Below are 15,286 nucleotides of genomic sequence, written 5' to 3'. Positions count from 1 at the left end.
TTCCTTTCATTTTTGGTTGTCTTCTAATGTAGTAAAAATTAAGTTGAAGTTTAGGTAACCTTTTGTGTTTGGGTTAATTTTCAATTTTTTGAGGTGTTAGACTCTAAACTTTTTTAGAGCATGTTTGAATAATTCTATATTAATGTGACCAAAACACATGCTTTTTGAAAATTTATTTATGTTTTCTCTACTCTTTTGGATGCTTTTGAAAATTTATTCATGCTTTCTCTACTCTTGGTAGCTTCAAAAGAATCGCCTTAAGAGCATCTACTACAGGAGAGCCGCGGCTCCCTACAGTGACTTGGATGGGCGGGGGCCACGAGAGCGCCACGATCGTGGCCAGGCCGCGGCGCTTGGGCGTGAGCCGCGACGCTCCTATTGCAGCGGCCCTAATTTCTAATTTTTTTATAAATTTTTTTATTTTTTTTAATTTTCGAAAATATTTCTATATATACCTAAAATTCAACTCTTATTTTTACTCTACTCTCACACACAATTTACCCTATTCCCTTCAATTTTAATTTTTGTGAAATGCAAGGCGGAGACGATCCCGGCTATGGAGATTCGGGACAGGGGAGCTTTCCACCTCCCCAACACTGGAGATCGAATCCCACCCCTCCTCCATCCCAGATGTGGAGTCCGCCATCGCCGGTGCCGTCAGTCCCCGGCTTATCAGCAGAGATATGCGGGTCGTACCCAACCGGGGACGGGTGACTACCGACCCAACATGGACGCGATAAACTTCCCGTCCCAATTCCAATCCTCCCCATTCCAGAGCAGTGAATCTTCGCTTGATGAATCTGATAGATTCACATGGGAACAATTGATGGGGTCCCCTGAGACCCCGACGCCCGGTCGTGTAGAGACGGGGAGAGGAGGCGGTGGAAGAAGCGGCGGCGGCTGAAATGGTGGCGGCACCGACGGGCGAGGCGGAGGATCCGCGCGAGGTGGCGGCGGCGGGCAGCAAGGCGGCCGCAGTGGTCGCGGAGGAGGCGATGGCGGCGGCGGGCAGGAAGGTTGCCGCGGTGGTGGCGGAAAAGGCGATGGCGGTGGTGGTCGATGAGGGTTTCTGTACACGGACAATGAGTCTGTTGCTATTGCTAGGTCATGGGACGCGGTGACGACAGATGCCATAGTTGGCACGGATCAGACTGACTTATGCTTCTGGTGGAAAGTCTGGTGGAAAGTCCTGGTGGTGTACAATCAATTCAAACCGCCGAGGAGCGTCGACCGTACACCCGATCAGATCCGGAAGAAGTTCGGTAGGATCACTACAGCTCTCCGGAAGTTCATTGGTATATACGAGAACCAAATGCGCACTGCTGAGAGTGGCCGCAGCGAAGCCGGCGTAAAATCGTTGTCGATGCAGTTGTTCAATATATGCAAGAGGGCAAGAAGTTTACCAACTGGGCAGAATTCCTTGTTCTGCGGGACTCCCCAAAATTCAGAGCCATCTGCGAGAACGCGTCTGATTCTGGGCCGAGGCGTCCAAGACGGGGCAGGGCCGGCAACAACAGCAGTAGTAGCGGCGGTTCAAGGACCTTCGACCTCAACGACGAGGTTATGGAGGAGCCCCCCTCGTCACTATCCCGGCATCCACGGCCCCTGGGTCAACAGTCCGCAATCCAAGCCGCTAGATCCGGTTCCGCCGCTGCCTCCCAACACTCTGCTGCGGGGCCGTCTGCATCCGCCCTCGGATCGGCCCGAGCGGCGTTGAAAAACACCCTGGAGGTGCAGATGATAAAGGAACTCAAGGACACTCTAGCCTTGTATGAGAAGTCGACCGACCCGCCTACCAAGAGGATGTACTACGACCTTATAGTGAGGCTGAGGACGTTGTTGGGGTGGGGGGACACGGCGGCGGCGACGACGGGACCTCAGAGCGATGGCGGTGGTGGTGACGGTGATGGCGTTGGCGGTGACGATGCAACGGGTGAAGAAGAATTGGCGGATTATGATGATGACACCGAGTAGTCGGCGATGACGGTGTTTTTTTTAGTTTTTGTTTGAGTGTTTTAAAATAATTTTCGTTGTATAATTTTACCCCGTTCTATAATACAACGAAGATTTGGTTTTCAATTTAGTTTTCATTAAATTATGCATTTTATTTAATTATTATAGTCTAACAATATTTATTGTAGTAAAATTAAAATATAAACAAAATGGAAAAAATAAATGATTATGGCTTGGGCATGTCCACTATAGTGAAAAACATGGACGTTGGTGGCCCGGCCACAATTTTATAGTCTGGCCACACTTTGTGGCTTGACCGGCCAACTATAGTGGACACTCTAGGTCAACTAGTATACCACGTTATAAAGAGTGAACGAGTATAATTGCAGAGAATCTACTGGAGACAATCATCCTTCCCTATCTCCTCTCAGTTTATTTCCCTCTTTATTTCCGACTCAGTAAATTGGCATTTCTAATTCTACCATTTATATACGTACACTTCTGTACTTAGTTTCTGCACTTAGGGGAACCCCTCTCTCTCTAGATCTCCCGTTTCCATTCGGTTGGAGGGTACGAGGGCTTCTCTTTGCTCTGCAGATCTCGAAAACATCTACTCAAATCCGCAGCTTCGATCTCGAACCCTCGATTCTTCTCCAGCCATGGCGGCTGCCAATGCTCCGATCACTATGAAAGAAGCCCTCACGGTAATCCCATTTTCCAATCTTCTCACCGTCTCTTACTTAATTCTACTCATTTTAGCGCCGTGACTGCTAATTTCAAATGTTTTCATTTTCTTCTGAATTTGGTTGATATTTTGCTTGATTTGAAGCTTTGCTAGTTGAGCTGCTGGTGATTGTTCGTTTCGTGTTTAGGCTGTTTCCTGTTTACTTTAGTTTCAGATCTGCCGGGATGAACTTTGACTGTGTTTTATTTGGTGTTTACAGTTGACTAGCTTAGGGATCAATCCGCAGTTCATTACATTCACAAATGTGACGATGGAATCTGATAAGTACATCTGTGTTCGTGAGACTGCTCCACAAAACAGTGTGGTGATTATCGATATGAGCATGCCATCACAGCCGCTGCGGCGGCCCATCACGGCTGATTCAGCACTTATGAATCCAAATTCTAGAATATTGGCATTGAAAGGTGAACGAATTCTACTGACCGCTTCTGATTAATTAAATCGTGTATTTCATTTCTGAAAAGTATCTCTCATGTTGCAAGCTCAGAAAAAGTTGCATTACCGATTGATCTGAACAGTGAGGGCAAGTTCATAAAATAGCTTATTGGACTAGATATGGTCTACAAAAAGAAATTTCTACTATAAAGTCTTATTTTGACTATTCATGTAATCAGATGAGATAAAAAACTGGGAATATTCTAGAGATTGGAAATGAAAAAAGAATGGGTAACATGGAAATGTATTGGACTTAGACTCTTAGAGCCACCAAAGAATAGTATAGACATGCTTGAGGAAACAATGCTGCGAATCTGATTCAGGAAAAATATCCTAGGAATGACAAGGCTGTCATTTGAAGATGTCTCTTTCCTAGTTATGTCTAAGCTTTCAGAAAGCCTTTCTCTTTTGTTTATAAGAAGCTCAGTACAAGCAGATTCAACAGTAAATATAACAAATCTTGGCAGCTTGATTAATGAACAGCAAATTTAAGCTGGTCTGTTCCCTAAGAAGTCTTATTAAAATGATGGTCTGCACGATTGTCGTGGAACAATCACTGCCCCTTTCCCATTGAGAAATATAAGTTTCATTTTAGAAATCATCAGGATTAACATATTGTATTTTGTTACACATTACTGTTGATCAGAAACAATTTACTGAATAAAGGATGACCAACTCTGCTTCCTTTTATTGTGATCTTACTGAAAAGACTAGTTTCCTTGATGAAGCTCAACTTCCTGGAACCACTCAAGATCACCTACAAATATTTAACATTGAGGCAAAAGCAAAGATGAAGTCCCATCAGATGCCTGAGCAGGTATACGTATATGCTTCAGATATGAGCATACAATTGAAGGATTGATCAACAAATGCTGCAGTATTCTAATATGCTTTGTGGCAGGTTGTATTTTGGAAGTGGATAACTCCTAAGATGTTGGGTTTAGTCACGCAGTCCTCAGTTTATCACTGGTCAATTGAAGGTGATAAACCATCACTTTTCCCCCCTTTTTTTACCCTGCACTACCTTCCTTATTGAAATTATTCCATCTTGCTGTGAATAGGTGATTCGGAACCTGTAAAGATGTTCGATAGAACTGCAAATTTAGCAAACAACCAGATAATCAATTATAAATGTGATCCTTCTGAAAAGTGGTTGGTTTTGATTGGTATTGCTCCTGGTTCGCCAGAGGTGCGTTTTAACTGTTTTTTTCTTGGCTCATTTACAATTACAAGATATTAAATATACTAATATTTATGATGCCAATATCGTATGCATAAAAGCTACTCCCTCCGTTCCCTCATAGTCGAGTCATTTTTCCATTTCGGGAAGTTCCTTCATAGTTGAGTCATTTCCATATATAGTAGTAACTTTTTTCTCTTTCTTACTTTACACTCTCTTACTTCATTCACTTTTTACTTTATTCTCTCAACCTTTTTCTCTCTCATTTTTTTATCTATTTATTTAACACACTCAACATTCCATTCTTAAACTCCATGTCGAAATGTTTTGCCTCAACTATGAGGGAACGGAGGGAGTCTAAGTGGTATTAAAATGGTTTCATCAATTAACTATTTCTCTGTGGCCTTTTGCCATAATATTTAGAATAACTGTAACTGTTATGTAAACTTGTATGTTTTAATATCTCTAAATCTAGTACTCCCTCCGTCCCCCAAAATTTGTCGCCATTTGACTCGGCACGGGTTTTAAGAAATGTAATAGAAAGTGGGTTGAAAAAGTTGGTGGCAAGTGGGTCCTACTTTTATATATTAGTTTTAAAATAAATGTGAGGGGGAATGAGTTAGTGGAATATGGGGTCCACTACCAAAAATGGTTAAAATGAAAGGTGACAAATTTTTAGGGACGGACGAAAAAGGGAATAAATGACAAATTTTCAGGGACGGAGGGAGTATCATTTTTATGAATAATTATTCAAAGTGAGCATGGTATGTATTGCATAGCGTAGCGTCAGAATTGTTTGCCAATTTTCTAATGCTTTATTTGAATATGCTGATTGATAGAACATAATAGAGTTTGTACGTACCACAGTACCCTGCCTGTAATATTCTCAAGTACGAGCCACTGCATTTTCTGTTGATATATAATACTCCCTTTGCCCATTAGAGGCGAGTGGTATTCATTTTTGGGCTGTCCCGCTCCCATTGAGTCATTTCCCTTTATGCAAAAATTTAACACACTTAATCTCTCTCTCTTACTTTAGTCTCTCTTCAACAGTTCAACTATTTATTTATTCTCTCTTCAGATAACACTTAGCACTTTATTCTCTCCCGTACTTTAATTAAACTCCACTTAACTCACTAAACATTTATTCCTTAATCTTCAATTAAACTATTCCGGAATGAGGCAATAAGCACACTACTGGTCTATTGTGCCTTATGAAAGTTCTGATATGCAAATGTATCTAAGTCTATTATGACTTAAGGAAGTTCTTACATGCAAATGTATTGAGTTACTTTTATGTGCTGATGTATAGTGCGCAATAGTCAATTTATGGCTGAATAAACCTTTTCAGTGGATTCAATATTTTTATCTAATGTTTGTGCAATGTATCTATTAAATGACATTGCAACACTGGAAGCACTTGCGTTCTTTCCAGCCAAAGTTTGATATACTGATTTTCTGATTTTGTGCCATGAATATATTTTTTAGCATCTGTAACTGTAGTATAGCAATGCACGTCTTTTTCATTTTACTTCCCATAATCTTACTAAGATGAAATACATTCTTCAGCGGCCTCAATTGGTCAAAGGAAATATGCAGCTGTTTTCCGTGGATCAGCAAAGAAGTCAAGCTCTTGAAGCTCATGCTGCATCATTTGCTTCTTTCAAAGTATGTGTTCCTTCTCCAGGTGTGATACTCTTATGCTGCTTCTGTCTTCAATATCTTACTTCTTACATTGGCTCTTGAGCAGGTAGCTGGGAATGATAAGGATTCCATCCTTATTTCTTTTGCCTCAAAAAGCTCTAATGCGGTTCAGGTGACATCGAAGTTGCATGTTATTGAGCTTGGTGCTCAGCCAGGTGAATACATATTTCATAATTCTTTTCTTGTATATATTGAAAACCTGTGTAGGATACAATAGGCCTAGCAGTCTCTTACAGGCTTCATTTGTGGTATTTGCTTAATTAAACTTTGCATGTGTAGGAAAACCATCTTTTACTAAAAAACAAGCAGATCTGTTCTTCCCTCCAGACTTTGCTGATGATTTTCCAGTAGCCATGCAGGTATTTTGTCTTCTTGGGTTCACTTTTACGTTTGTTTTGTGCATCTATTCTTCATGTCTCATACTGCTCCTATGTTTTTTTTGTTTACCCAGATATCAAATAAGTATGGCCTCATATATGTGATTACGAAGCTCGGATTACTCTTTGTATATGATCTAGAAACTGCCACAGCAGTATACAGAAATCGAATTAGTCCGGATCCCATTTTTCTGACATCAGAAGCTTCATCTATTGGAGGTTTTTATGCGATTAACAGGCGAGGGCAGGTGTTACTTGCTACAGTAAATGAAGCAACTATTGTACCTTTTGTCAGTGGCCAGGTATGTTTGTTGACTTTTTGGGGGTTTTTTTTTTTTTTTTCTTTTTTCTTTTTTTTTCACTGAACCCATTCAATCTTCAACAATTGTTGCAGTTAAACAATCTGGAGCTTGCCGTCAATCTTGCTAAAAGAGGAAACCTCCCTGGCGCTGAGAATTTGGTAAGTCGGTCTTGGCTGCAGATGTCCTTTACACATAGTGGAAGAATCTTGTTAGTAAATGTTTAATCGTTACTGTTAATTACAGCTATAGTAAACACGTGATCACTTTTCTCTTACCTTTTTTGTTAGTAAAGGAACAAGCATGTATAATGATTTCATTCTCACTGTATGAAATGCATGTCACTTCTGGGGTATTTTGGTGGTGATGATGATTTACATCATACCATTTGAAAAGTGCTTAATTTATTAGACTTTTAGTGGTCTCTGGTTTTAGTGCAAGGACACTGATAACACATTGTACCTGTTATCATAAAAAATACTTTAGGTTGTCCAGCGGTTCCAAGAATTATTTGCTCAGACCAAGTATAAGGAAGCTGCAGAGCTGGCTGCCGAATCCCCCCAAGGCATCCTCCGGACACCTGAAACTGTCTCCAAATTTCAGGTATCTCTTGACTTTTCAGTATTAGATATCTTTATCAGCGACATATATGTGGCCAGTGAGGGTATAATTTCACATACCATCAATCTCCACTAGTAATTATATTAGCACTGATCTGTAATGAAAACTTGCCTGTTTTCTGTTGTGTGGTGATAATTTATTAGCATAATATTTTTTCATATATTCAGAGTGTTCCTGTTCAAGCTGGGCAGACACCGCCATTGCTGCAGTATTTTGGAACTCTGTTGACTAAAGGAAAGCTTAATGCATTTGAGTCTCTTGAGTTATCTCGTCTTGTTGTCAACCAAAACAAAAAGAATTTATTAGAGAACTGGTTGGCTGAAGACAAACTGGAGTGTAGTGAGGAACTGGGAGACCTTGTAAAGGTTAGATCTAACCTAAGTTTGAAACATTAGCTTCCTTCGTATATTAATTCTCAGCATTCTATCTGAGATCCCACATTCGGTTGCATTGTATGAACTTGTTTCTTCCTTGTCTGTTTTGTAGACGGTTGACAATGACCTTGCCCTGAAGATATTTATCAAAGCTAGAGTTACACCAAAAGTTGTTGCAGCATTTGCTGAGCGTCAGGAGTTTGACAAAATATTGATATACTCAAAGCAGGTAATGTGCATGATCATGTTGGTATATGAATATTATACCCCTATCGTATATCTTACCCTGGATTATAGTGATGTTTGTTGTGGTGTTTTTGTTTCATTTTTGTCATTATACTTCTGATGTTATATAATTTAAGGGATTATTAAATGAAAATATATATTTGTCGTGGAACAGGTTGGCTATACTCCTGATTACCTGTTCCTTCTGCAAACAATTCTCCGGTCTAATCCTCAGGTACTTTTGGATCTTAGTAATTAGCATATCAAACTCATCTTTCTAACTATGAAGTTGTAATGATTTCTTTTTCCTGTGTGAAGGGAGCTGTTAATTTTGCCCTTATGATGTCTCAAATGGAAGGAGGATGCCCTGTTGATTACAACACCATTACCGATCTATTTCTTCAGGTTTGAGTTCTGTTCTCATCTTGTCTGATAAAATCTGTATTTTAACAGTCACGACTTCTCGGTTAGTGTTTTTCATGTTTTACGTTTATAATTCTTTATAACATGTCAAAAGTTTGAGGCAGCTGATTGAGCTTCTTTCTTCATTAACTATTTTCTTCAGCGGAATATGATTCGTGAAGCAACTGCGTTTCTGTTGGATGTCCTGAAACCAAATCTACCAGAGCATGCACACCTGCAAACTAAGGTCAATTATTACTCTTTTAATCCTCTGTGGAGCTATTGTCATTCATGATCACCTTGACAGATGCAATCATGATTTCCTATATTCTATTCATTTCAGGTCCTCGAAATCAATCTTGTGACTTTTCCCAATGTGGCTGATGCTATATTAGCGAATGGGATGTTTAGTCATTATGACAGACCACGCGTTGCACAACTCTGTGAGAAAGCAGGGCTATACGTGCGAGCACTTCAGGTAAAATATCTTCATATTACTGTGGAATGTGGATTTGCATCTTCATGTTCATTTTTCCAAAATTTTGATCAAACATTATTATGTGTCTGCAGCATTATTCGGAGCTGCCTGATATTAAGCGTGTCATTGTTAATACTCATGCGATTGAGCCACAGGTTATGAAATTGAATACCTGCTTATATATATCTCATTCCCTAAATGGGTATTCTATGCTTAATAATGTATGCTTTTCAGGCACTTGTGGAATTCTTCGGCACTCTTTCCAAAGAATGGGCACTAGAGTGCATGAAAGATCTTCTACTTGTCAATTTAAGAGGAAACCTTCAGATTATTGTCCAGGTATGAATGTTAGCTTTATAGTTAAGTATTTATAATAAGAGTATGGTGTCCAAGAATTCTTTTGCTTACAAGTTACATGTCTAGATATTATTTTGAACACCATTCTATTGGAAATTGTGGGATTCAGAATAAATCTCCTTGTTTGCTGGTTTTCTGGATCTGATTATTCATTGTTTATGTAGACTGCTAAAGAGTACTGTGAACAATTGGGAGTTGAAGCATGCATAAGGCTATTTGAGCAGTTCAAGTCCTATGAAGGATTATATTTCTTCTTGGGGTCGTACTTGAGCTCCAGGTAATATTTTGGTAGCCATTTCATGCACATTACAAAGGAATGGTCTCTATCCATGGTACCGAATTGCTTGTTATTGTGATAAACTGCTAATTATTCATCTCTGGCAGTGAGGATCCTGACATTCATTTCAAGTACATTGAAGCAGCTGCCAAGACTGGACAGATTAAAGAGGTCGAGCGTGTTACAAGAGAATCAAATTTCTATGATCCTGAAAAGGCTAAGAACTTTCTAATGGAAGCAAAACTTCCTGATGCTCGGCCGCTTATCAATGTGTGTGACCGCTTTGGTTTTGTTCCTGACCTCACACATTACTTGTACACCAACAACATGCTCCGTTACATTGAAGGATATGTGCAGAAGGTATTTTTTTCATCAATGTTTTTTACCACTATGAAAAATCCATTTTTCGTGAACTAATTGTTCTCTTGTGATAGGTTAATCCAGGAAATGCTCCACTAGTTGTTGGACAGCTCCTAGATGATGAGTGCCCTGAAGATTTCATTAAAGGCCTGATTTTATCTGTCCGTTCGCTGCTTCCAGTTGAGCCTCTGGTGGAAGAGTGTGAAAAAAGGTATCTTGTATGGTTTCATGTGTTCTCTTAAAGGATTCTTGTTTTGTTGAATTGTTATGAATTATGTGTGGTGTGTGGGGTGCAGGAACCGACTTCGCCTGCTTACTCAATTTTTGGAGCATCTTGTAAGTGAAGGAAGCCAAGATGTGCATGTCCACAACGCTCTGGGTAAAATCATTATTGATAGCAACAACAATCCAGAGCACTTTCTCACAACAAACCCGTACTATGATTCACGTGTTGTGGGTAAATACTGTGAGAAGCGTGCTCCCACCCTTGCTGTTGTCGCATACCGGAGGGGACAATGCGATGATGAACTTATTAATGTGACTAATAAGAATTCATTGTTCAAGCTGCAGGCCAGGTTTTTTATTAGTGTAGATTTAGTGCCATATATTTAGTTTCAAATATTATGTAGTATATGATCCTTAATTTTATAACTGTAGGTATGTAGTTGAGAGGATGGATGGTGATCTCTGGGCCAAAGTTCTTGATCCAGAAAATGAATTTAGAAGGCTGCTCATTGACCAAGTTGTATCCACTGCTTTGCCAGAAAGCAAAAGCCCCGAGCAAGTGTCTGCAGCTGTTAAAGCGTTTATGACTGCGGATCTTCCTCATGAGCTAATTGAATTGCTTGAAAAGATTGTGCTTCAGAACTCAGCTTTCAGTGGGAACTTCAACTTGCAAAACTTACTTATCTTGACTGCAATCAAGGCTGATCCATCTAGGGTTATGGACTATGTCAATAGACTCGATAACTTTGATGGCCCGGCTGTTGGAGAGGTTGCTGTGGATGCTCAATTGTATGAAGAAGCCTATGCCATTTTCAAGAAATTTAATTTGAATGTCCAGGCTGTAAATGTGTTGTTGGATAATATTCGAGACATCAACCGTGCTGTTGAATTTGCTTACCGTGTTGAAGAAGATGCTGTCTGGAGTCAAGTGGCTAAAGCTCAACTAAGGGATGGGCTAGTGGGTGATGCAATAGAATCATTTATTCGTGCTGATGATGCAACTCAATTTTTGGAAGTCATCCGAGCTTCAGAAGATGCAGATGTTTATCATGACCTTGTGAAGTATCTTCTCATGGTTAGACAGAAAGCAAAGGAGCCTAAAGTAGACAGTGAGCTTATTTATGCTTATGCCAAAATTGATAGGCTGGGTGAAATTGAAGAATTTATTCTTATGCCTAATGTGGCTAATCTGCCAAATGTTGGTGATCGCTTATACGATGAAGCTCTATATGAGGCTGCAAAAATTATTTTTGCTTTCATATCCAATTGGGGCAAATTGGCAAGTACTTTAGTGAAATTGAAGCAATTCCAAGGTGCTGTTGATGCTGCGCGGAAAGCTAATAGCGCAAAGACATGGAAGGAAATATGCTTTGCCTGTGTTGATGCTGAGGAGTTCCGCTTGGCTCAAATTTGTGGCCTCAACATTATAGTACAGGTAACTGAATGCAGTGCACTTGTTATATAACTTCTTTTAGTTTCATAATCAGTCTCATAATTTTTGTGGCTTTTGTAGGTTGATGACCTTGAAGAAGTTAGTGAGTATTATCAGAATAGAGGATGCTTTAATGAGCTCATATCACTTATGGAGAGTGGTCTAGGATTGGAACGTGCACACATGGGCATCTTTACAGAGCTGGGTGTCCTTTACGCTAGATATCGCCATGAGAAACTCATGGAACACATAAAATTGTTTTCTACTCGTCTCAATATCCCCAAACTGATTCGAGCATGTGATGAACAGCAGCACTGGCTAGAATTAACTTACTTATATGTTCAGTACGATGAGTTTGATAATGCAGCGACAACTGTGATGAATCATTCTCCAGAAGCTTGGGATCACATGCAATTCAAAGATATTATTGTCAAAGTTGCCAATGTGGAGCTATATTACAAAGCTGTGCACTTTTACTTGCAAGAGCACCCTGATCTCATCAATGATGTTCTCAATGTGCTTGCTCTTCGTGTCGATCATACCCGAGTTGTGGACATAATGAGAAAGGTAGAGATTTATTTTGGATATCTTCCTTCTATCTCATTGCACATATTTGTGATTATTGTAGTTTTTACCTGTTTCTGATTACATTTTCTGATGTTTTTTAGGCGGGTCATCTGCGTCTTGTTAAGCCATACATGGTAGCTGTTCAAAGCAATAATGTGTCTGCCGTCAATGAAGCTCTCAACGAGATCTATGTTGAAGAAGAAGATTATGAGAGGCTACGTGAATCAATTGACTTGCATGATAACTTTGATCAGATCGGACTTGCTCAAAAGGTGATTGTGTTGACTTCCACATCATAATTATTGGCTTTTCTATATTTATATTTATACATTCTTTACCTGGCAGATTGAGAAACATGAGCTTCTTGAAATGAGACGAGTTGCTGCATACATTTACAAGAAGGCAGGGAGGTGGAAGCAATCAATTGCTTTGTCAAAAAAAGACAACCTTTACAAAGATGCAATGGAGACTGCTTCACAATCTGGTGATCGTGAACTTGCAGAGGAGTTGCTTGTTTATTTCATTGAACAGGTAGAATTGATCATTCTATCTGCACGATTTATTTTTCTACCTCTAAGTGTGTCAATAATGTGTCTGTGTTTTGTAATATAAATCTTGTAAATGTTCGTGTTATACACATGGTTATCAATATCTTGTCCTTGCGTTTATGATGATGTCCTGCCCTATTCATATTGTAACAGACTTGGTTCCCTTTAACTTGTAGAAGATTCTGCAATTTCCTCAAGAGCTCAATTGGTCAAAATTTGAATATCTAATGTTTGTTGTTGTTTTTGTAGGGTAAGAAGGAGTGTTTCGCTTCGTGCCTCTTTGTTTGCTACGATTTAATCCGCCCAGATGTTGCACTGGAACTAGCCTGGATGAATAACATGATTGATTTTGCATTCCCGTACCTTTTACAGGTAAATCACTCCCCTTGTCCTCCTGGTTGTTTGTGCATGCCTTTAGGGGCATGTATCCTGTACAAAAGTTGGGATCTTCTTAGGAAGTTATAGAATGTTGATTGAGAACTGCACCCGTACAGAACCTTAAGGTTTACGTTTTCTTTTTATCAGTGATGTGTTTGATTATAAAGGATGTACTTTCTTCATCTTCTTGTGCAGTTTATCCGGGAATACAGTGGCAAAGTTGATGAATTAGTTAAAGACAAGATTGAGGCTATGAAAGAAGAGAAAGCTAAAAAGGAAGAAGAGAAAGATGTTGTCCTGCAACAGGTATTATCTCTTATCTGAAACCAGAATCAGGCATCGTCTAAATGTTTCAAGCTGCAGGAATAACCTTTTTGAAATGCAAATCAATTGTACTTTTCATTGATTATAATGGATGTTAAGACATTGCATCTTCCATTTCCTTTTTCCGAAAAAGGAAAAAGGAAGTCTCATTTTATAATCTGACGTTAAACTACAAATTCTATGCCATGTCACTGATTTGCTCGGTCAATTGCTGCAGAATATGTATGCACAACTACTTCCTCTTGCTTTGCCGGCCCCTCCCATGCCAGGCATGGGAGGTACTGGAATGGGAGGGGGGTTCGCTGCCCCTCCCCCACCCATGGGTGGTATGGGCATGCCTCCAATGCCCCCATTTGGCATGCCACAAATGGGATCCTACTGATGTGTTGATTGTTCATAGCTGGACGTTTCAGTTAATTGGAATGGCATCCATGGCGGGGATGTCGTGTTTTCATTAGCTATCGAGTTATTTTCTCATAGCAATCGAACACTGATGGATCAGACAACAGAGGCTGAGGTTTACTCCAAGGGGAAAGTGAATTGATTTGAAGCTGAGGCCTAGTCGAAAAAATTCTTTTGATTTGGTGTTTTGTCTTCGATAGTGTGGATATATTTTTATATATACATATATTTCTTTGTAATATTCTTTGTTAACTGAGGCAATTTTTTTGCAGCTTTAGGCAAAAGCTGAGGATAATGTGTACTTTATACTACAAGCAAGTGTTCAGGAACGTGACATTTTGTACTGAATGTTCAATTTCCTTTTTTGTGGTTTAGATTCGAAATTTGTAAATTCACTCTATTGTGGCTGGCTGGTTGCTCTTCCTTTGCGGCCTATGTCGTCGAGGTAGTGTAATGTGGCTAAACTTCGTTTTTCCTTTTCGATTCATACATTTTTTGGAAATTTTAGTGTGTGGAAAAAAATTTATACTCCCTGTTTATCTTTGTAACGGTTGTCCTGCTGCTAGTTTCTTCCCACGAGTCTCTTACAATAATTTTGAGACCGAAAAACTCTGGATTGTTAACCATTTGCTTAATTTGTCTTTATATTGGCCATTATGAGATTATTAGACTCTAGAAGAAACTCTCATGTCCGGCTCTGTAGTAGAGATGGAATTCCGAAACAACCATCAACTATAACCCCAAAAGGACTAGATTCTGTAAACAACACAGAAGAAGAATGAAGGGGTTTTCCATCTTGCAGATAAGACATAACTTGTCTATGCAAAATTTTGAAATTAATATCTTCTATATTTCCATGCCTTTCGGTTACTTTATCGCCTACTTTAACTCAAAACTAAAAAATTTACTTATTTATTGATCAAATGAATATACCAAATGGCAAAGTGGTTGATACCTAATATCAAAAATCTTAGGTCTGAGTCACGGTGACGCGATCTTTAAAAATTTCTATTTATTTATCCATAAGTTCATAAGTTTTTTATAATTACTGAACCTGTTTAGATATGTTTTGTTTTCTATTTAGGAATGAAAATACAATAAAAATTTCCAAAATAGGAAACTATTTTTAATAGCAAAAACAGTAAACAAACGTGTTTAGGAAAAATGGCTTCAATCCCAAGTTTAGTGAACATGTCCTCAGATCATCTCCAACCATTTACATCAAACTCAAACTAATTTTTGGGTATATGTCACACCAAAAAGTAGTTTTACTCCAACCATTTACGCCAATTTCAAAATTTACACCATTGTTGAGTTTGAATTTTGTCTCACCAAAATTTTGCCGTTACACTATATTTGGTGTTGTTTCACAAAAAACACCAAAAATGAGTTTGAGTTTGATGTATGGTTAGAGAAGATTTCTACACCAAAACTCATTTTTTAAGTATTGTTGGAGATGGTCTCAATCCCAAATTTGACGTATGAAGCTTTAAACCCACGATCGAGGAACATCTTTTAATTGAATGACTACTAGTCATTCATCCTTACGTAGAACACACACCCACTATTTCTTGGTAATTTTTGATGAATTCTCCAGGAAAAAATTCTTTTTCTATTTAGTTG

General features: G+C 39.2%; 1 protein-coding gene across 2 annotated transcripts; it reads left to right on the top strand.

The window, feature by feature from the left end:
- Positions 1 to 2,376: 2,376 nt before the first annotated feature.
- On the top strand, positions 2,377 to 14,165 carry LOC125191154 (clathrin heavy chain 1). Of its 2 annotated transcripts, none has more exons than XM_048088641.1 (30): positions 2,377 to 2,657; positions 2,898 to 3,102; positions 3,862 to 3,950; positions 4,035 to 4,113; positions 4,195 to 4,322; positions 5,883 to 5,981; positions 6,064 to 6,172; positions 6,297 to 6,376; positions 6,469 to 6,696; positions 6,789 to 6,854; positions 7,180 to 7,296; positions 7,482 to 7,679; positions 7,801 to 7,917; positions 8,089 to 8,148; positions 8,232 to 8,318; positions 8,479 to 8,562; positions 8,659 to 8,793; positions 8,886 to 8,948; positions 9,028 to 9,132; positions 9,315 to 9,427; positions 9,535 to 9,787; positions 9,862 to 9,998; positions 10,084 to 10,362; positions 10,445 to 11,447; positions 11,526 to 12,011; positions 12,113 to 12,283; positions 12,357 to 12,542; positions 12,809 to 12,931; positions 13,133 to 13,243; positions 13,936 to 14,165. In XM_048088641.1, the coding sequence occupies exons 1-30, from the start codon at positions 2,613 to 2,615 to the stop codon at positions 13,939 to 13,941; spliced, it is 4,962 nt and encodes a 1,653-aa protein (XP_047944598.1). In that variant the 5' UTR covers positions 2,377 to 2,612; the 3' UTR covers positions 13,942 to 14,165. The 2 variants fall into 2 exon arrangements, with proteins under 2 accessions (XP_047944598.1, XP_047944597.1); XM_048088640.1 differs by having other exon boundaries at positions 2,379 to 2,657; positions 13,479 to 14,165.
- Positions 14,166 to 15,286: the final 1,121 nt, after the last annotated feature.

Source organism: Salvia hispanica, chromosome 5 (genome assembly GCF_023119035.1).
Source record: "Salvia hispanica cultivar TCC Black 2014 chromosome 5, UniMelb_Shisp_WGS_1.0, whole genome shotgun sequence".
Lineage (NCBI taxonomy): Eukaryota > Viridiplantae > Streptophyta > Magnoliopsida > Lamiales > Lamiaceae > Salvia > Salvia hispanica.
This window is presented reverse-complemented; position numbering and strand designations above follow the sequence as displayed.

Bases quoted from the DNA above. Each gene is read 5' to 3' on its own strand.
- LOC125191154 (XM_048088640.1), top strand. From the start codon at position 2,613: ATGGCGGCTGCCAATGCTCCGATCACTATGAAAGAAGCCCTCACG. The intron at 7,680-7,800 runs GTTAGATCTAAC...TCTGTTTTGTAG, and splicing joins AACTGGGAGACCTTGTAAAG to ACGGTTGACAATGACCTTGC. The intron at 9,788-9,861 runs GTATTTTTTTCA...CTCTTGTGATAG, and splicing joins TTGAAGGATATGTGCAGAAG to GTTAATCCAGGAAATGCTCC.